The sequence below is a fragment of the Peromyscus maniculatus genome, chromosome 2 (genome assembly GCF_049852395.1).
Source record: "Peromyscus maniculatus bairdii isolate BWxNUB_F1_BW_parent chromosome 2, HU_Pman_BW_mat_3.1, whole genome shotgun sequence".
In the NCBI taxonomy this organism is placed as follows: Eukaryota; Metazoa; Chordata; class Mammalia; order Rodentia; family Cricetidae; genus Peromyscus; species Peromyscus maniculatus.
The window spans coordinates 116,502,941-116,525,297 of record NC_134853.1 but is presented as its reverse complement, the minus strand read 5'-3'; the positions used below and the strand labels follow the sequence as shown (position 1 = coordinate 116,525,297).

Genomic DNA, 22,357 nt, shown 5'->3' with positions numbered 1-22,357 from the left:
AGTGACCCTCCTGTCTCTGCCTTCCCTGGGCTTGGATTATAAGCACACTCCACCATACCTGGTATTTTTGCATGGGTTCTAGAGACTGAACTCAAGATTTTCATGCTGAGGAGGCAGACACTTTATTGACTTGAGCTACTTTCCCTCACTGTGGTTTAATGGGCATTTCCCTGGCAGGTGCTGCATATCCTTAGCACCCCTAGCCAAGCACCCAGTCACCCTTTGCTTTAGGAATGTGGGGAGGGCTTTCCTCAGATGATCTGAGACAGCTGCAGCAAGCCATTAGTGAAACTACCTAAAGAACCCAGCTCTAACAACATGGTGTAGTCTGAGGGAGGCTTCATTCTATCCAGGCCCAGAGTCACCTGAGCCATGGGCTTCATCTGTCTTTCCCAACAGCACAGAGGTCAGACTACAGGCAATCCACATGCTTCTCAGTATGTTCCAGAGCCATGAGGTGGAGATCAGGCCCTCCTTCTGAGGGCACCAGGGAAAGGCATGGAGGGGGTAGAGTATAAAAATGGAATGTTCTAGAGGTCTGTCTCAATAGAGGAGAAAAGAGAGTACTAGAGTGGAAATTCCTCCCCATATGATCTCTCCTGCTGGCCAGCACTCTTGCCATGAAGCCATGGGACTCCTTACCGAAACCAATGTCATCACTATGCCCTCAATCTCCAAGAACTATGAGTAACACGTGCCCCCACTCATAAAATACTAGGCCCCAGATATTTCATTCTATCTATATAATGTCCTGCCCTCTCAGCTGATAGAACCAGGGGATATGTAAGCTTACTAATCTAATGTACACATATCCCTAAGCATCTCCTATGCTAAGCTAAAGAGGAATTTCTTCTGATATCTTCAACTGTAACCCATTACCACAGAGATCATGTTCTATCCCTAACGAATCATCTTAAATAGTAATACTATAGCGCCTACTTTGTGTCAGGGATACTACCAAGTTGTTAGTAAAGGTGATCTGACTTAATTTTCTACATTACTATGGGAAGATACCACTACCCATATACAACTGATGAAGAAACAAAGAAATTAGGCACTGCTAGATTAAGTATTTTAACTAAATTCCCTTAGTAGGTAGAGCAGCACAGAAGCCTATGTCTTTGAGACTTAGTTCCACTCAGTGTCAGGACGTTCTAGGTTGATGTGAGGTGAAAAGGCCTCCATACCTCCCAGCTCCCAGCAAGCCGTCCTGGAGAATAAGCCTGCCCATGGACAAGCTCCCTGGAGAACGTGCTGCCAAGCTGTTGCCTGACTTGACAGCTCCTGAAAAAGGGGTGCTGGAGGAGTGGCAAGGATCAGCTCCCTCTGACCCTGTGACTTTTTGACCCCTGGCTAACCCTTGCTGTGTGTGATCCTGCATTTTGAAGAGTTGGTAGTGATTAACTCTGAGCAAGCAGCTCTGCTTTCAAAAAGTTAAAAAAGAACAGCGTTTCCCCTTGTTAATTAAATCATGCACAATGAAGATAAATGTGCAGCCCACACTTGTATCTTCTAAAATATCAAAGGCCCCATTAGGATGTCTTGTTCTGCCCTCAGGCCTTTTCTCCCAATTCCTGGAGGTAGCAGGGACCTGGAGATGACGGCCTTCAAAGAATTTACCAATATTAAATTATTTGGCCATTCTTTTATTTGTTTGTTATTCTGTGGTAAATCAGAAAGAGGGGACCTGGATCAGCACAAAATATTCTGGGGATTTCTGCCTCAATTATGCATTCAAGTGGAAACATCAGAAAAGACAGATGGGGAGAAAGTGAATCTTTAGGTCACATTTAAACCACCTCTTGATAAACCCACAGTCCTTTTGGTACCTGTGTTCTGTTGGTGAATTTTCCCTGACAGTTGGTTTTATTTGCCAGACCCACAACAAAGGGGTCCTTGAGCTTCCCTGGCAGGCTTCCTCAGTCCTGTGCCTGTTCTAGACCTTACAAAGGTGTTATTGTTGCCTGCTCGCTGTGCTCCCAGCCACCTGAGGGAGATCAAAGGTACTCAAGACCACAGTCTCGCCCTCCTGATATAGCATTAAAGCTGATGATTATCCCTTTAGCCTGAAGGTCTCTTCCCACTAGCACGTACAAAGCAGGGTAGTGGGGGGGGGGACTGTATTTCCAGTCCAACGTAAGACAATAAACTGGCATTTTATGACTACCATTCACTGTCTCCAACTGCAGCTGCCTATCAAACTTGTTAAAACCCAACAGTTGTCCCATGTGAGCTATTTATGTTACTGGGACATTTTTATAAGTATCATCACTGTTTTCTTGAATGTCTACAATATGCACATCATATTCAGATAAAATGCATGTTATCCAAAGGCAGCCTTGCCTTTTGTATGATGGATGAAGAATCTGAGGCTTAGAGAGGTCACAGGGCCAAAACAACCTGTGCCTACAATCACAGCAAGACTACAATCTCTTCATTTTGTACTGGGCATGTAATAAGCATAATATCAAACAGCATTGAAAAAAAAAAAGGAGCTTCGAAACTATACAGAGCAAGCTTTAAGTTCTTTGTTCCAGAAATTACCACTTGTGTAACACTGAGGAAAGCACTAGAGTTTTCTGTCTTATTTTCCTAATTTGGAAAACCTAGATACAGTAGGAAAAGCCAGTATCACCCTGTGAAGAGACTGTCGTAGTGAGGTAAGCTCTGAAGTCAGTTCACATCTACTGGGACTGCTTCATTGAAGGGACAAAAGTGTCTGGGACTGGGACTTGAGAAACTAGATGAGGATAGTAGTGAAGACAGTGGTGGAAATGAGTATCAGTGATTTCAGGGAGAGTAAGCTTGCACCTTATACCAACATCAAGGGAAAGAAGAGCTGGCTTGCTGTTCCACACTTCAGGTGGAAGCAGACCTAGCCTCTGTAGGTCTGTCCTTCCAGCAGAGGGCTGCTGAAAGAGGGTGGCTGAGACCTCTAAAGCCAGTTAAGCGCAGTATCATGAGCTCAGGCTGAATCTGCTTTTGAGGACCCTGGGCCAAAATATTTTATTATAATTCCATCTTATCTGGGGGGGAGCCTATGCTATGCTTTTTTTGCCAGAGTTTACTAGCCAGGACAAAAGAGAAAGAACCAATATTACCCAGAGCATCTACCAGTGAAGGAAAGCTCAGTTATTTAATGGCTTTGCTCCCTTACTGCAGAGATTTTGCCTTGTAGCCTACTCCATTCTCTGCTCAACTCCTCCTCCTCCTCCACTTTCCCCTCATTTTACTCATCTGGGAAAAATCCAAGGGGTCGTCCATCTCAGTTTAACAGAGTAATGACTTTTAAATAAAAATATGGTAGAAATGGGTACTTATCGAAATGGAATGCTTTCAGACTCATGCATTTAAAAAAGATATAAATTTTAGGGCAGGCACTAAATTTTACTGCAATCTTGGAAAAAGCCTTTCCACTAATTCATGGAGAAAAATTAACAAAGTGAAAATTGCTTATCAGTGTTCTTTTGAAGTCATGATATGCAGCCCAATTCTATAGATCATCAGGACGCTCCCAGGGAGATGGATTTATATCAATGGAGGGAGAGCTCCGTGGCCAAGGAAAACAGACAGCCGTTTGCAGTGGAGATGCAGGTACTCTGTGAGGAGAGATGTGTGGATGGCTTTGGCATCTCTGGGACCCAGGTACACTCATCGAGTACCTTTTCATCTTTTTAAACAAGTTGGCCTCTGGAAAAGGACCTGGCAAAATCTCAGTCAGAGTGGGGATGGGGAAGGGAGAGACAGAGTGGAGGGGGTGAAGGAGCCAATAGTTCAAGACTTTGCCCTGAGCTGCTGCCAGTGTTTGTGGTGGCCTTGCCTTTGCGGCGCACTTACCCCCATGTGACAAGATGATGTTCCACAGATTACAGCCAGCCGTGACGTCACTGGCTGTCCCTCACAGACGAGGCCATGACCTCTCACATCTGCTCCAATCACTCCTGTGAGAAAGTAAAACCAAACAAAATCTTCTTAAGAAAGGAGACAGACAGATAGACAGGCAGACAGAGAGAGGTAAGAAAGCAAAAAACAAGCAAAATAATACATTTTTTTAAAAAAAAGGCCACATAAGTAGAATTCCATGTGCCATCTCAAAGATTACAAAATAACAAAACCAACCAACCAAACAACAACAAAAAAAAAAAAAAAAAAACTTTGCTAGCCAAGGGCAAACTAGAAAGCATATTCTGTTTTTGCTTGACTCTGTCCATGTATCACATGCAACCTTGTCAGAATAATACCAACTATAATTATTTACATAAAGGCAGCAGCCATGAAACATCTGTGCCCATTAAATACCATTCTCTATGCTGTGTATTTCATGCATCACTTGACATTCACACTGTCTAGCAGATATAATTAATGCCATAGACAGACACCAAAGGGAAAGCAGATCTGCAGAGGCTAAGTGACATGTCCAAGGTCAAAGTGCTAGCAGGAAGCAAGCACTTCTGGCTGGGATCCCCTTTAACACATTGTACTCCCATGTCAAGGAAGGCAAAAGCAAAGGAACAGTGTGATGTTTGAATTTTTCTGACGTTCATGTCGCCACTCATTTCTATTGCCTTGCAAAGCTCCAAGTATGAAAGGGGAGTTCCTGGTCTAGGAGTGCCCTGCAGCCTGGAGCTTCCTAGCAACAGGAGGGGGAGTGGGGGAGGTGTGTTCAGGCAGTTCCCCTGGATTCCTTGATACTTGGAGAGCAAATGAGGTTGTTAACACAAAGAGCAATAGTAAGTAAGAGTTCTTCCATCTTCATTTTCTCAAATAGCCATCAAGAACTTTTTTTTTTTTTTTTTTTTTGCAAAGCATGCTGTGGAAGCCAGAGACATGCAAATCTGCATGACTATAATATGAAGAAGAGGCAACAGATGAGCAGGGTAGGGCAGACACTGGGATGCAGGGAGAACAGCTTGAGCTCAAGGCATCAACTCGGCACCACCCTGCTCTCAATCTGCAGTACAGGATGCTCATTCATTCATATCTCCTTTGTATGAGCTCTTTCCTCTGCCTGGAACACTATTCTGCTATTCTCCAACCCTGCTCCCAGACCAGCTCCTGCTCATTCTTCAGGCAGGGTTACTTTCTCAGGAAGGAATTTCCTGACCATCTAGGAACTTTGCAGTCTCTCTGTTCAATATTCTCATGTACCTTGACTCTCCTAGCACAGGATACTGGAAATTCTGAAATATAAAATTTCTCTAATAAAGGCTGCAAAAAGCTAGTACTATCTTACTCACATGCCTACAATAGTTGCTAGCTCAAGGCACAGACTGAGAGTAAGAATGCTTGTAAATGCAGTGATAAATTAGTTAAGACCTTGCATTCCCATGTTTAGTCTGGTGAGGTAGAGAGTATATTAAATGGAGAATTTCAACCCATAAAGATTAGTCCACATGCAGAAACCACAAGGCTCAAATTCTGATTCCCCAGGACTTGCCAAGTGAAAAGAAGAATAGGGAGTATCATATCAGGCAACAGTCTGCAGATATTGATGGCACCAGTTGCTTGGCAAAGCAGAAAAGAAGGACTTGGGTGGGGGAGCAATAATATGCTCTAACATCTTTTCCAAGTCTCCCTTCAGGGTCCAGGTGCTCAGACACCCAGCAGCATGGGAAGTCCAATTCTTCCAAAGCTTCGGTGCTGGTCATCATATTAAGTCAATCCCACCAAGTAGATAACTGAGCTATGGGGCCTGATCCTGCAAAGGTATTGGGTCTATTTGTTTTCAGATCAAGCCTACTGTTCTGCTCTGTAAGATAGAGGTTATCCATATAGAATACAATGCATTCTCTCAGCAAAGATCAGCCCTTCCAGGAGATGTGGGGACTGGAGGGAAGGAGCCAGGGCTCATGTGGAAGATGCATTTCTGTGGCCATCAGTTCTGTGGATAAAGTCACTATGACTCCAGTACCTTCTAGTGTCCATCACACCCAGGCTATAGTAACTCAGCCCTCTTTCCCTGGCTGGAATACTGGGTGGCAGCTTCCTAGGTGCTGTATCTGGCTGACATTTCTGTATATGAAATTCCTACTCAAACTAACAGTGCTAGTGTTTTCCTGTATAAGTTTAGACTCCCCTGTTTAGGACATTGAAACTTTGGAACAGGAAGAACCCCCAAATATGAGCAAATTTTAATATCCTTTCTTGTATGACCTTGTTATAATAAGTATGTTTTGTTTTCCCTGTAAAATAACTTACTAATGTGATTGGGACTATCACTATTCTCATTTTACAAATGAGGAGACTGAGGCTTAGGAAGGAAAAGAAACTTCATCAGGGCACAGGACTCTTAAAAAAGCAGGGCTGTGATTCAAACTAAGATAATCTGACTCCCAAGTGTTGGCTCTTTACCACAAAGGCTCAGGTTTTTCTCCAAGACCAGATAGCAAATGTTTACTGTCTACACATCTCAAACTACTGGGGTCTCAAAGTACTGATGTGAGACACCTGACAAAAAGGAGGCTGCCAAAGGTTGGGCCCTAGTGTAATAAAGAGCTCAGGGATTCCTGCCAATGCACCTTACTAACTAGTTCCATTTGCATGAAGTCCGGGCAATTCCAACATTACAAGCTCATTCCATTCTAAGAAGTCTCAAAGATGAGGAAAGAAGAAATTGATGAGGAAGTTTTTCCTTGTGCTCCCAAGTACGTAGTCACTATGGATTTATCTAAGCTTAGAATGTAACAACGAGGGAGGTAAAATGAGAAAACAGTAGAACTTGGAAATAAATAAAATCTGCTATAAAATGAGACAAAAAATAAAATCAGTTTGCTGAGGCGGTGGAGACAATATTCACAAAACAGATGTCTAATCAGCAGTTGACTTCTTACCATCACCAACACCATCATCATGCCCATCACTACTGAACTTGAACTACCATCACGCTCACTTGAATGACCTCTAAAGAATTAACTGTATTCTTCCATTGCTTCAAGGAAGCATCAGACATCGAAGATAATCTGATACCATGCTAAGCTCTTTATATACTCCGTTACTTAATGTTTGCAAATTACTCATATTTGCAAAAAAAAATTCTTTAGTGGCAAATATACTTTCTTTCCTTTAACAGATATGTAAAACAAAAAATTAGAGTGTTCTTATGCAGAAATTCCACAGATAACTGATAAAGGAATTATTTTTATTAAGGAATTACATTGAGGAGAACAACTCATTAACACAGGATAAGGCAAATCCATCACAGGGTCCTGGAAGGCTGAGAGCCGGTCCCATGCTGCTTTCTGCTGCCTGAGTCAGTCTCCACTGTCCAAGAACTCGAGAGAAAGAAGGGGTCCTGTTTATGTGTTCTTCAGGTTTTAAGCTAATCAAGAGGCCACACCCTGGGAGCTGGTACCCCAAGGTCATAAGTAGAATAAATACCCACTACAGTGTTTGTGTAATTAGTCTTTGGGGTCATACAGATACAAAAACCAGTGCCAAGATTTGACATTGTTCTCTAGCTCTGAAGGCCATGATTTATCATTGTTTTCTTATTTTATGGTCTCAATTTAATTGTCTGATATAAGGTAAACGATCTTAGAAATGTTGTACACTCTGGAGCACACTGAGAGCCCCAGTCAACAGTTTGACAAATCCGAGTTTTAGTAACCATCAATTCTGCCACAAATTTGAATTTGTCCCCCTATTTCCAAATGAGAGAATGGAACCAAATGACAGTTCTTCCTCAGCTGTTCTCAGTACACAGTGTACTCAGGGCTTCTTTTAATATGCCTGCTGGAAACATAAGAGCAACTGTTCCTTTCAGGACCCACACTCTCCAGTCCTGAGACACAGATACCAGCCACACTTGGTGGAAGCAGCAAGAAGCTGCTCTTCCCAGCCTTCCCTTGGGGAAAGTTCTTTGTACTGCTGGGTGTTATCTTGAACTCAACACAGGCAATGCACTCTGTGAGACCACATGAATTTTTTCCTGAGGTCAAGCAGAGCTTAGAGGGGCTGCCCCCAAGACAAAAGGCCCAAGGACAATCAGAGAATAGTGAGAGATGGTGAGTGTGGGACAGGCTTTCCCTGTTCAGATAAACACATTTCATAATCTGTAGAGAAACCTACAGGTCACTCACACACACACACACACACACACACACACACACACACACACACACACACACACACCAGGAAATGATTCATGAAATGAGATTCTGACAAGCACAGCCTTCAGCAGTGTTGGGGCCTTTCATATAAAGTACAAGTGTCAGTTTATTCTGAATTCATCAGAAAGCTTGCTTACAAGGAGAACTAGCAGCTGAAGAAATAAGCACCAACCAAAAACTAGTCACCTTTTCAACTGTGTGTGTCCTCTGAACCCTGCACAATGCCTAGCTGATGGCAATTGTTTAGCTGATCTTTTTTTCTTGACTGAAAAACAAATACCAGGAAAATAAGTTTACTGATTCAAGGAACCAGTTCAAGGTCTCCCATTTACTGACTCTCTTTCCTCAAAATTCAGACATAACTCATATCAAGAAACATGTTTTTAAAAAACTTAAAAAAGGAAAAGTTAAAACAATGGTCAATTTTCTTCTTTACCTCCATGTGCTGCACACACACACACACCCACACCCACACACACACCCACACCCCATCTACCTTCCATACAGACATTCACTGAGCACCTACTATACTTACAAGCAGAAAAAAAAGACTTTGAAAATGTTATGATTTAAGAGTCCATTATCCTGTAATTTATCAAACCACAACTGCTTTGAATTTTTTATAGGGTTATATGGAAGAAAAACATCCCAACTTCTAGCATTTGTGTAATAATTATGTCCCACTTTATAGCTATATAAATGTACTTTAGAGTTTGCAAGAATCTGCCAACACTGTACCCTTTATTCCAGTTCAGTTTGAAAGAACTGAATTTCAGAGATATGAAGTAATTCACTGCATGCTGCTCAGAAGCAAAGGTAGGGCTCACACAGGATCTATTCAGTCTCTGACTCTCAAGTGCTGGTGCCTTGAAAGAAGATTCTCTTGACATAACAATGTGAGACCCTTTACAGAAGAAGATAAAAGATGAATTTTGAACTTGTCTTGGGACTTCATTAACTCTTGATTCAGCCATTAGAAGGAAGGAGCTGTCTAATAAATTCAATCAAATGAGTTGTTTGACTAAGCTAGCTGGCAGGTTGGCATTCTTGGGAAGACCCAGCCTCCTGTGTGGAAAATCTGGGGCAGCTGCAAAGCCCTGGATGGGCAAGAGCTTAGAAAAGGTGTTTTCTCTGCTCAAGACCTAACTCTGGTCTACATTTGGACATACAGTTCTGTTACTTTGATTACTATTTATACTATGTAGAATCTAATGTAATAGGTTGATATAATGGAGAAGTATTTAAAAATTCATTCATCCAGTGACTTTGGTTATGTTTCATATAATTTTTATGCCTCAATTTTCATAACTATACAGTTAGAAAACACTTTCCTCATAGAATTGTTCAAACATGCTAATACATTTAAAGTGCTTAGGCCAGTCCTGTCTAGTAGCATGATCTTTGAACATGAATATGTCCTGTGTTGGAACTGACCAGTTCAACAATTAACAGTTGCTTGTCACTACTGAGCAACTGAAGCATTGCTAACAAAATTGAGCAACAAAATTTCTATTTTACTCAACTTTAATTAAGTTAAATTTAAATCCCCATATAATACTAATGAGTTATTTGGCAGTACAGGTTAGCCCATGCTTCACACTGTATGCATGTGTGCTGTTTCTTTTATTATTTTGTCATTGTTATAATTGCTATTGTTTAGTTTGATGTATTTCCTAATACTTAGGCTTCAATCCTTTTTATATGATTTTGGGTAATGCTTTGAAATACAGATATAGAACCTTATTTCCACTTTGGAAGACCTTGATAATAATACAAATTTACAAAAGTACTGTGGGGAGTACTGGTTCTCATCAAATGAGAGCCATACAATCCAGGAGCTAGATCAGTGTCTGAACAAACAGGATTCCCTGCAGTCTTTTTCACAGATCCTGGAGCATGTACCCTGTGGTGGTCTGAATGAGAGATGTTTCTGTCATTGAGCATTTCTTCATACTGCTCCCTATGTCTAAAGTAGCCTATCCTTCATTACTCCTCACTCGACAACAATCTACCTGGGACCATGCATCCATTCCAAAACTTCCCTTTTAGCATCAGGAACCTTTCTGGATCACATCCCTCTGCATAAGAGTGAAATCTTATAACCTTTCCATGACTGTTTCCTGAACTGTCATGTCAGATCAGAAAGATAATGGTTGGTAGCCTGTGGGCTTCCATGAAGATCCCATGAGGGGAACAATGCCTGGGACAGTTTCCTTCACACATTCATCTTTCTTCCTGCTATCACCACAGCTCTGCCCTTTTAGTTTTGGAAACAGGGCTTGGCATGGCAGCTCACAAGCTTACTTCAGCTTGGTGGACATGGTGCCAGATTTATTCCAGCTTATGCAGATGGACAAGAACACCTGCTTCCTGTCCTTCATATACAATTCATGATGGAATAATTCAGGGGTTGGGGGGAGGGAATATGGAAGATGAGATACCAGATAGTGCCACAATTCAGGCTATTGTTGTAAACATTAACATTAGTAAGAGTAACCCAAAAAGGTATTTTTATGTGCAAAAGCCACAATCACACAAGGCATCATATAAACTGCAATTCAATTTGTGATGGTATTAATCATTTTTGTCTTATTGACAGACTCTTCCATAATTTGAACTAAAAATCCACCAATATGAAGGCCTAATGATGGCTGAGGAAACAGAAAACAAAGAACAGACCCTCAGATTTGGGTTTTATTCCTTTGTTCCTCATCTCTACCCAGAGAGATCAAATCTCAAAGGCTGGCTAATGCATAATTGCTTGGAAATGTGAGACTTAAATAACACTAGCAAAATCCCTAGTAAAGAAAAAGTAAAAGTTAGATTTCTCCCTAACCTCAACAGGCCATCCAGGTGACAGGTACCTCATCATCCATACCTTCATAAAAGACTTACAGGGTCATGCACAGTGAAGTGCCAAGTTGATATCCAATCCTACTCAAGTTAACTCACAAAAATTACTTACTTACTTTTTAATAAAAAATAAAATAAAATAAAATAATTGACCTAAGTACTACAAATGTTTACTATGGAATATGTCCTTCAATAGATTCAAAACTGCAACTCATTCAGTTGGCTGTTAACATCTTACAAATGAACTGACTAATACAATTACTTATGGATCCCTAACAATAATCCAGACATCCAGTATCAAGTACTAGAAAACTAAAGCTAGAAGTTCTTCCTTTATTCTACGAGATTCCAGTCTACTAGGGGCCTCCAAACTCCACCTCTCTAGGACAGCCAGGGGATCTCCAGAGGCAAATGTGGTAGGAAGGAGTCTGCCAGTTAGTAGGGAAGAGTGTGAGGACAAAAGGGGCATTTTGGATAGATCTTTAGACAAGAGATATTAAGTCAAGGCACAAATGAGAAGAGTGGTTGCTTGAGGAGTCTGCTGGGTTACCAGCTGAAGCAGATGGGCCTGGACGCTGAAGAACGTAGTTAGTCTTGGTCTGATGTCAGTGAGATCTAAACCTGACTCCCAGCTCTACCTTCAGTTTGCTGGGTTCACCTCTACACACAAACTTACCTCTTGGAGCCCCAGGTTTCTCAGTTATAGGCTTAGAATACTGCCTTCTACTTTATTAGGCCATTATTCTCAATATTTGTGTTCAATGTGGTATAGGAAATGCTGCCTCCCTATATGCTGCACTGGTGTCCTGAATATTTTGTGCTGAAGGTAAACTGGAGAAAACTCAGAAGGAAGAAGCAGCCCCACTTTCATCTCCCCTGAAGCAGGAGAAAAAACCTTGGAATTTCTGACGCAGATCTTGAGGCAGGTCGTCATTAGGCCTTCATATGAGAAGTGTCCTTGAGAGGCAAGTCACATCCTTTTCTCTGGGGAGAAAGGTTCACAGAGAAGCTTCTCAACAGGTCTCACAGAGCTGCTGCTGGTTCAGTGCTGCTGGGCCACACTTCTTGTACTCTAAGGCTTCCCACTTCTCTCTTTGCAAAACCTCGCCTAAAGTGCACAGAGAACTGTTTCTTTGGGTCTTCCTGGCCTTCGGAGGGCTCCCACATCATATCTGTCATCTGTCTTGGGCTACAGGGGCTTCTGACACAAGACCAAGGTAGGTGAAGAAAAGATATTCTTCTTCCTTCTGCATTATTATGTACAGAACCTCAGTCCTGGGCAAGCTCAAATAGTCTGTCACTCTGTGAGATACACAGCCCTGAACCCGTGACATAGGGCTATTAATACTCTCTCCTGGGAAGAGCAGACACTGGTTTTCTCTTGCAAAATTTCTCTTGCCAGTGGAAAAATGGTTTCATTTCTAAGATTCTGTGAGTTTCTCTTCCTGGAGTTGGAAAAAGGAACCAGTAGTCCAGACAAAGCACCCCAAGACACATCAGGAGGCCCCCAAGTGGACATGGGAAGGTTTAGATAGATTTCTTAGCACACACAAGCTAATAAAAGAGGGCTGACATTTCAAAGAAAAAGACGATAATTAGGCCAGCTCCCTATGACTGCACCTCCTTGCTTGGTATGGATTTCGGTTCCTTCACAAACTTCTAAAGGTTTTGTGGGGTTAGTTGAACATTGACAGGCCAAAGCTAGGAATTTAGTCTAAGAGCCAAAGCCAGGCCAAGTTTCTCTAAGGCTGGGAGTTCCCCTGGAGAGTGTCAAGGGCTCCACTACACCTAGACTGATTAATCACGCCTGGCCCCAAGCTTCAGACAATAAAGGAACTGAAAGGAAAAACAGATCCTGAGACTGGGTTTTGATTCTACCCTTATTTCCCCATCCCCAGGAGACTGGGGGTGGGAGTGTAAGGTGACCCTCACCCATAAGAGTCAGGCGGCAGGACTGGGAATGAAGAGACATGTGGGCCAGCTGGATTGAAGTGGATAAAGGCCCAGAGTTGTAGCTCAATGAAGGACATGTGGCTGAAAGAGCTTCAAAAAAAGAATAAAAGCTTAGGTAAATAAACAGTACAGAAAAGGGGAGGAAAAGGAGAATTATAGAGTCTCCAAAAGAAAGCACTGGCGTGTCTCAAGAACTGCACTGAAAAGATATACTCCGAGAGTCGGCCGTCCCAGAAGGCTCTACCCTGTACCTGCCTCTAATGCCCACCTTCTTTCTTTGCCCTATATCCTACCTGGCTCCACAGGAAATGGGGACCAGTCAAAGGGATCACTGGATTTGAGGGAGAAACTTCTAGATATTACCATTGAGTGTCATTTTAGGCATGATTGATTTTCCTGAGTCCAGTCTCTCTGTAAAGTGAAGGGGAAGGTTTCCAAGTGAAAAGTAAGAGAGAATGAGGGAAGGCTTGTTCAGACAGAAGGGCAGTGGTTCACGTTGGGCCCTAGGCCCTGACAACTCTCTCTCCTTATTTGTCCATAAGCTTCAATTCCACACCCATTTACTGAGCCCAGCTGCAGGGAAACAATGCTTTCAGAAGTGTAACTACTCTCTTCCATGAGCTGCCCCCACCCGGGAGCCCCAGATTCTCATCTCTCTGCATAGGTAGACTGAATGCCTTCAGGGGACTCTCAAACTAGCCTTCTTGTAGGAGCAGCTAACTTGGACCTGCCATGCGGTCCTTGGACCATATTTCTGAGGTCCTCAGACCTTAGGATAGGAGAGGTATCCTCTACTCACCCCAAGTGCTGCAGAAAAAAGAATCCCCTTTATAAGTAAAGAAAATTTTAAATGATTTAAAAGAGATAACTTCAAAGTCAGGTGGCGCACGCCTTTAATCCCAGCACTCGGGAGGCAGAGCCAGGCGGATCTCTCTGAGTTCAAGGCCAGCCTGGGCTGCCAAGTGAGTTCCTGGAGAGGCACAAAGCCACACAGAGAAACCCTGTCTTGAAAAACCAAGAGAGAGAGAGAGAGAGAGAGAGATGAGAGAGAGAGAGAGAGAGAGAGAGAGAGAGAACTTCAATCTTCTTAAAGCACCCCCCCCACACACACACACACACATAAGGCAAACCTAGAATGTGATCAGGTCAGTCCTACTTTCTTGCTCTTTGGAGCAAGACTCCTGGGGTATCTATCAGGGGCTAGGAAGATAAAATGTAGCACTTGCTACAGGGCTCTTAACTGCATTGGTCCCACAGCAGGTGTTTGCTGTGATGTCAGTGGGCATCACCCTCTAAGCTAGCCTGGGCTTTTCCTCATCCATATGCTACCCTCTTCCTACCATATGCCTGTCAACTCGAAGGACCAACTCTGGTAGGCCAGCAAGTATACTTTCTTAATTTCAACATTCCTTTTACTTTTTATATGCATGGATGTTGTGCTTCCAGATAATTTTATGTGTCAAATGTCTGCTATGGGCAGAAGCCAGAAGATGGTGTCAGACTCCCTGGAACTGGAGTTGCAGATGTCTGTGAGCAGCCAGTTGGTGCCAAGAACAGAACCCAGAGCCTCAGGAAGAGCAAGTACTGATCTTAACCATTGACCCATCTCCAGCCCATCTAGTATTTTCCAGCCATTTCTGGTTAGCATGCCTTTGTTTTATTGATATACAGAAATTCTCTACATACTCTTGATATAAGTCCTATGCTGCAGGTACTGAAAATATGTGAGGCTTGCATTTTCATTCCTTTTGATGAAAATTATTAATTTTAATGTAGCCTAAATTACAAACCTTCCCTTTATGGGTGAACCAACTCTGGTGTCCTATTAAGGAGTATCTGCTAATCTCAGAGTCATAAAGATCATCTTCTATTAATCACAACCTTTGCATTTCACACTTCATATTTGTTTTTTTTTTTTTTTTTTTTGGTTTTTCAAGACAGTGTTTCTCTGTGTAGCTTTGCGCCTTTCCTGGGACTCACTTGGTAGTCCAGGCTGGCCTCGAACTCACCGAGATCCACCTGCCTCTGCCTCCCGAGTGCTGGGATTAAAGGCGTGCGCCACCACCGCCCGGCCACACTTCATATTAAGTATATAATCTACATGTAATTTATTTTTATGTTAGGCATGAGTAAGATGACAAAATTAATTTTTCCATTTTGATATCCAATTATCACTATTTCATTTAAAATACCACACCCTCTAGTCACAGCTCTGCAGGATTAGCACTGTAGCCAGGAAACTGCCCAAACATGGATGTTTGCTTTTGGACTCCCTAATTACCTACTCTCAAGTATTCTTGATGTTTGGCAGTTGTATATTTATTTTCATGGTTGTCTTATCATTGTCTTTTTCCATTTAAGATTTAGAATGACTTCTGATTTCTAGCTCTTAACACACAAATTTACTATAGTCTGAATTGGAATGGACTGAATGTACAGAACACTTGGGAAGAACTGTCAAATTTGCCACTGAGTCTTTCAATATTTACTTATGACATTGTTATATTCAATAATGCCTTAGAGCTTCTTGCATCCATGTCTTTTACATCATGATTTCTATGTATTTGATAATATTGTAAATCATACTATTGACAATGTGTTATTTTGTAAATAGATGTTTCTGATCATAGAGTAAAATTGAATTTTATATTCTTTTGCAATAGCAATTCCGTTAAATTACTATCTTGTTAAATTTTAATACTTTATTTATAGATTCCTTTGATTTTTCTAAATGTAGATAATTGTATATGAAGTCAACTTTCTTTTTAAAAATTGTATTTAAATTTTTTTTAACCTGTTGCATTGGTTAGGACTTTCAACATGATATATAGTAGATATATTGGGAGTGGCAACATTTTCAGAATGGTATATGCCTTATGATTTTTTGTGTAGATATCTTTAATCAGAATAAAGAAGTTCTGTTTTTACTTTGTCAAGACATTTTTTATGTCATGAATATGTACTAAGTTTTATCAAAAGCATCATTTAGACAACTATTAATATATCAGAATCTTTCTTTTATCCTTTAATAATGAATTACATTAGTTGATTTTTAAAGAGTGTAATAATTCTAAACAAGTTGGGAAAACTTTTTGGCAGTTATCTCTTCAAATATTGCTTCTACTTTACTTCTATCCTCTCATCCTGGGAGTCTAACTATTCAGCTGTTAGTGTTTTACCTATCTCCACATCTCATACTTCTCCGTGTATTTCATCTATTTTCCATCCTTTTGTATATTATGTTGCAGTGGGGACAACCTTTTTTCTGATCTATGTTTTGTTTCACTTATTGTTTTTGTATGCTGCATTGTGTGTTGTTTTCTTTATTCTACCTATTTAATTCTCTTAAGATGTTTAAATTTTTAATTAAAATATAGTTATACCATTTTTCTCTCCCTTTTCCTCTCTCATGGCCCCTCCCCATGTCTTCCCCCTTACTTCTCTTAAATTCATGGCCTGTTTTGTTATTATTATAGACATATATACATATAAATATAAACTGTGGAGTTTAATGTTGTTTGCATTATATATAATGTTTATATATAATATGCAATATATATATATATATATACATACATACATACACATGCATATATTTCAGGGCTGACCACTTGGTATTGGATAACTAATCAGGGGGCTCATTCCTAGCAAGACTAGTTCTTTCTCTCCCAGCAGCTATTAGGTGCCCCTAATTCTCCACTATTTGCATTTTCAGTTACAAAATTCCCATTTCTTCACATAGCTCTCAGCTCTCTACTGAACCCTCAATATACTGAAGTTTTTAGAACACGTTAATTACAGATATTTTCAATTTCTACTTTATCATGCCTATTACTGCTATTATCTTGTCTAAGTCTGAATTTTGAAAATCCTCTTATATTGTATTATTTAATTTTCACTGAATGCACAAATATATATGAATATTTGTGATATAAGTTAAGTCTTGGTCTTATTTTCCTCTGGAAAGGATAGATTTTGCTTATTGAATTTTGCCAAAGTGGGGACAGATTAACTGAATTTAATCAGGGGTTGACTCCGTTCGGAGTTGGACTTCAGCTTTTGAAACTTGTTGCTGGCTAATCTACGTTTACTCCTGGATCCAACCTAAAAGCCTAGAAAGTTTTGAATATTTTATCTTGCTCTTGATGCATACATCCAAACTTTTATCTTCCAGTTGCTGCCTGCCCAGAAGGGTTTTTAGTTTCTCAACATCTGAACCAAATGATGAACATAGAGATCTAGAAATGTCAAGCTCAGCTCTAGGCTCTTTTCTGATCTTGGTCCCTTAAGTCCTTTACCAAGTAGATCTTTAAGCCTTCTAACAGGGTATGTTACACACACACACACACACACACACACACACACACACAAGCATGCACATGTGGTACACATGCATACAGCATTAGCTCTATGTGTGCAGCTTTTTGATTCACAGGTATTGGAGAATAGCCTAATCTTGTCAGAAACAAAAATGCTCAATAAATTCTCCAATGGATGAATAAAAATACTTTATAAAAATACTTTATATTTATGATCACCACTATTCCAATAATAGTATTTTAAGAGCAGAAAAATTTAGCATACAAAATATATATGCATACATGAATGAAAGAAAAGCATGACATTTGATCTTCATCTTCTAACCTATGAAAAGCTAGACTTAACAAAGCATCCTGTGGAGTCACATTACTGGTAATGGTAGGCCTGAGATTTAAACCATAGCTTCTGCTTATTTCTGTCAAAGACAATCATGCTATTGTTCCTGCTGCAGAGAAGAATATCTGTAGTCCTTCTGACCCTAATGATGATCACAACTGCTCCTTAGCCTCTTTTTAAAATCTTAACTCTTTCCTCCTTTCTACTCTCAAGGTACTGTCTTGGTTACAGCCTTCAAAATCCCCTACTTGCTAATCTATTGACCTCCCTACCTTCCAAGTATCTGTTTAAAAACTATTATCTCAGAATAAAAATCCCAAACTCCTTAAAATTACATGTAAGCACTTCAAAGAAGTGTTCCTTACCTGTATCCCCCCACACTTCCACATCAATGTTCACACTTAACAGCACAGCTGTTGTGAAATACTCAATGAGTCTGTGCTTCTGGGCTTCTGGGTAGTAGGGCACTCTGTCGTCCCCCCCCCCCCCCCCCGCTTCTCTCCTAGCCTTCCTCCCAACTGAACTACTTCTTTTAAATTCCCTCTAACTCACCTTTAGGTGAAAACAGAACACCATTCTTTTTCAAAGGAGTTGTTGTCTCATTGCCCTGATCAGGCAAGATGAACTCAGACCCTTATAACGCCTCCTGCATACTTTTATTTGACAATCCTCATAGCAATGAATAACTCATCTGTTTTAACCACTTGTCCTTTCCTTGAGGTGAAGGAAGTGGGCTCATGTATACTCACATCTTTGTTGTCCAGGACAGTGCTTTGTGTTTACAGAGGACTAGTGCCTAGTTACAGCTTGCCTTACTAGAAAACAACAACATGTTTTACCCAAATTGTTAAGCCCAAGTACAGTCCTTGGATACTCCTGTAGTGTGTAGACCCTGCAGCAGGCATTTTTTCAACTTCTGAAAGTCACCTTTGCTTGTTAATTTAACTTCAGCAATCAGAACTCTGCTTTAAGGGGACTCATTCTCTGGGTATCTCTACCAAAGACAACAGATGGGAATGAAAGCTGGACTTGGAATCATTCTGACAAGGTTGTGGATGTCATTGCTAGCATCTTCTGTAAAGCATGCTAGAAAAACCACTTACAATAAAAAGAAAGATAATTTTATATATTTAGTTTAGTGATAGTCAAAGAGAAGGAGACAGAAGAATCAAAAGAATATCCAGAATCTTAGATAGTTCTTGTCTAATTCATGGATCTGTGCTAAGTAGATGTCAAATTCCCTATGTTCCTTTCAAGATCCATTACCACAGCTTGCTTTAAACAAACCCTTTATGCACACACACACACACACACACACACACACACACACACACACACACACACAGATATGTCATGTATAGATCCATATATGAAGCTTTTACTGGGTATGGTAATTAATAACTCTAATGCCAGCACTGAGAAAACTGAGGCAGAACTGTAGCCTGGGATGACCTGGAGTTAGATCCTGTTTCAAAACAAACAAACCAAAACATATATGAATCTGAATTACAGAAGAGTGTCTTAACACCACCAATGACTTGCCAGGACCTGAGGAGAGGAGAGGGGAAAAGCCAAACTTTTCAGCTTGGTCCTCAATGGCTCCCAAGCTGCCTCTGCCCCTATGATCTTTACAGTTCTTCAGGAAGGAATCGCTCAGAGATATCCAAGGACAGTGCTTGTATTTCCCAACCCCACTTCTGTATGTGTATTGCATTATTCTCTCTGTCCAGAATCCTCTGCCTTCTATTGCTTTTTGTGGAGAAAACATCCTTTGGCCTAGATTCAATTCAAATGATACTTACTCCTTCCCACCTCCCAGAGGGAGCATGATGGCTAATATGAGGAAGTTCTTATTAGAATGTTACATTTGAGCAAGCGCTGGAGTGGGTATAGATTATACATGTGGTCTCCTCAGCACATTTTTGTTACACTGAGATTTATCAAGGAATGTTAGCATCTTTGTATTTTCTAGAACTTAGTCCACAAGTCTCATTTTTTTATTATTGTGTTTGCACCTTAAATGGGTCCAGTATTTAGCATGCTTCTCAGCAAATTCATTCATGCATGTATATATTCATTCATTTACTGAAGTCATTGCTGGGTCTAAGACTATAAACAGATACCACTGCCTTGAAGAAGCTCCCAGTGCAAGTTAGGGAGACAGCAGGAATGTCATTGTGTATTTAGGTGTTTAAATATTATTGTCAATGAGTTATACTTAGTGATGGGGATATATACAAGTAGAAAGAATTATTGGGCCACATGCATTAGCCTGGGTAATAATGTTACAGCACAGCACAGCAGGCAGTATATAGGAATTCCTTTGAAGAGTCATATTATTTGGGGATATTTGATATATTTCACAGAATCCAATTTTGTGGGTTTTTCTTTACAAGTTTCAGCTGTGAGAGCCCTGTTTATAGAAGGTGTGGGAAGTTTTCACTCATATTAACAATACTGGTAAGAGATAGCCCTGCAGGGCTTCAAGGTGGGGAGTCACAGGCTGACACACTTTTAACTCCCTAAGCTAAATTCAGCATAGGAACCTGTAGCGATATGGATTGAAAGCATAACATATCCTCTTAAGACAAAAGAAGCGAGGCTTTGATTTTTACAAAGACCTCAAGTCTTCAGGCTTTTGAATGTATTTTAAAAAGCAAATACAGACAAGGTGGATAACATGGGCTTGTTTGAAGATGAATACTTTGTAGTGTTGTAGTCAGACAACCAGAGTCCCCAGGTTGCTGTCACTGAGGAAGTGCCCAGATCACATAAGTGCAACAGACAGAAGACCCCTGCATGCTCCACCTCTGAAACACAGAGGTTTAAATGCAATCTTCCTGTTACCTCGTATAATTGTTGTCTTTTCAAGATGCACAAAACTTTTAAGGTGATCAGCTGCAGCTGGCTCCAGCTCCTGCTTTCTTATAAAATACCTAGGTGAAGACTGTAAGGTCCACGTGGGGGACGATACGTGAAGACAGTTCTACCTTGATCAGAAGCTGTGCTGACTAGGTCTGGGCTTGAAACAACTTGATGTTATGTTAATTATGTTTCTGTCTCTGACCAAATTACTGACACAGAAAACCCAAAAGAAGATAGATTTGTTTTGGCTCACAGTTTTATGGCGTTTAGTCTATTGCAGGGAGGCCATGGGGGTGGGGAGAGGGCAGCTCGGTTCTCATTGTAGTGGGCCAGGAAGTAGAGAGTAAGACCGGAAGCAGCCAGGAATAATACGCTCCTGAGGCCCTAACCCAGTAACCCATTATTTCTAGCTAGGCCCTGTCTCACAAAGCTTCCAGGCTGTCCTCAATAGTACCACCCTGCAGAGACTAAGGTCTCCAAATCTGAACCTGTGGGAGGCATTATATTTTCAAATATAGCAGGTGACCTGATATATACTCAAGTGTAGAAAATTTTATAATAAGTCAATAAAGCTAGAAATCAGATAAGCTCCTGTGAGTTGTTTTGAGTTTAAGTAAAAATATACCCTCTCTTTCTCTTTTTTTCTTACCCATATTGTTCATTTACTGTGACTAACTGGGAGTTATCTAAAGAACTGATTTCTCCTGCTGTCCCCCCAGGCATTTTCCAGTCTCTGCCTCCAGTAAACAGTAATTTCCAAGTAAGACAGGAGCAGAGGGATGTCATGGTGGGGGGAGGTGGTAATTTGTCACTGTCACCCACAAAATGAAGATAGGAACATTAAGTATGAGTCCAGATACCCTAAGAGCTCCGCAAAGCTAGTCACCAGCTCACACAATAGCAACCATGAATTATCTCTACATTTTCTGTTTGGATTGGAAGAACACTAGGAGATAATAAGGTGAGGAGCTAAAGATTGAGGAAAAGGGAACAGAGAAAGTTCCATGCCCAAAAGAGAATGGTGGGAACAGAGGTGGGAATATGGATGGTGAGGACCAGCACTGCCTACTCTCGACTGCTGAGAGTTGGAGGTGAGAGACAAGAACACTCAGTCTCCTTGCAAGGCACCATCCTGCAGACCAGGCAGGGGTGGTGCTATGTCAGGCACTAAGCATTGGCTGGGATGGTCACCTCTGCATTCAGAGCCTGGCAAATCTGCTACTCCACATAAGTGTATTTTGCTCTAAGCTCAAAATGAGATGGCATTTCCCCCCTGCATTTACCATTGCTTTCAGTCTCATTGCTGGTACTATAATGGATAACTGCACCTCCAAAGACACATGCTCCATGTACAACATTCCCCATATTGCTCATGTCACAGTCAATGCTGAAGAAGCTACCGAAACAGAGAGAGTTCATTCAGATTCATTTTTTTTTTTTTTTTTTTTTTTTTTTTTTTTTTTTTTTTTGGTTTTTCGAGACAAGGTTTCTCTGTGCAGCTTTGCGCCTTTCCTGGAACTCACTTGGTAGCCCAGGCTGGCCTCGAACTCACAGAGATCCGCCTGGCTCTGCCTCCCGAGTGCTGGGATTAAAGGCGTGCGCCACCACCGCCCGGCTCAGATTCATTTTAACATCCAACCTCTTAGTTCAGATTTCCAAGCTTTCCACATGCAACTTCCAGACTGGCATGGCTAAGCCTGCTGAGACCTCCCAGTGTGTTAGGAGTGGCATCTGTACAGTTGTCCCAGGAGGTACTATTCTCACCCCATTGATAGAAGGAGAAGGGAGGCATGGAGCAGTGAAGGGATATGACCCCAGGCCTTGGCTACATAGCGCAAACTGTGTCTGTCACTCAGGCTATCTCCCAGGCTGGTTCATTCTGCTTGCCTCTCAGGCACAATGGAAGCTTGCCATGTTGAAAC

General features: G+C 41.2%; 1 protein-coding gene across 11 annotated transcripts in view; it reads right to left on the bottom strand.

Moving 5' to 3' along the window:
- The window catches only part of Fggy (FGGY carbohydrate kinase domain containing), a 404,303-nt gene that overhangs the window by 162,353 nt on the left and 219,593 nt on the right, over positions 1–22,357 (bottom strand). For all 11 annotated transcript variants that reach the window (XM_076564517.1, XM_076564520.1, XM_015992861.3 and 8 more), the window contains one exon: positions 3,838–3,941. In XM_076564517.1, coding sequence (XP_076420632.1) covers positions 3,838–3,941 — 104 coding nt within the window. The remainder of the gene's footprint in view (positions 1–3,837; positions 3,942–22,357) is intronic.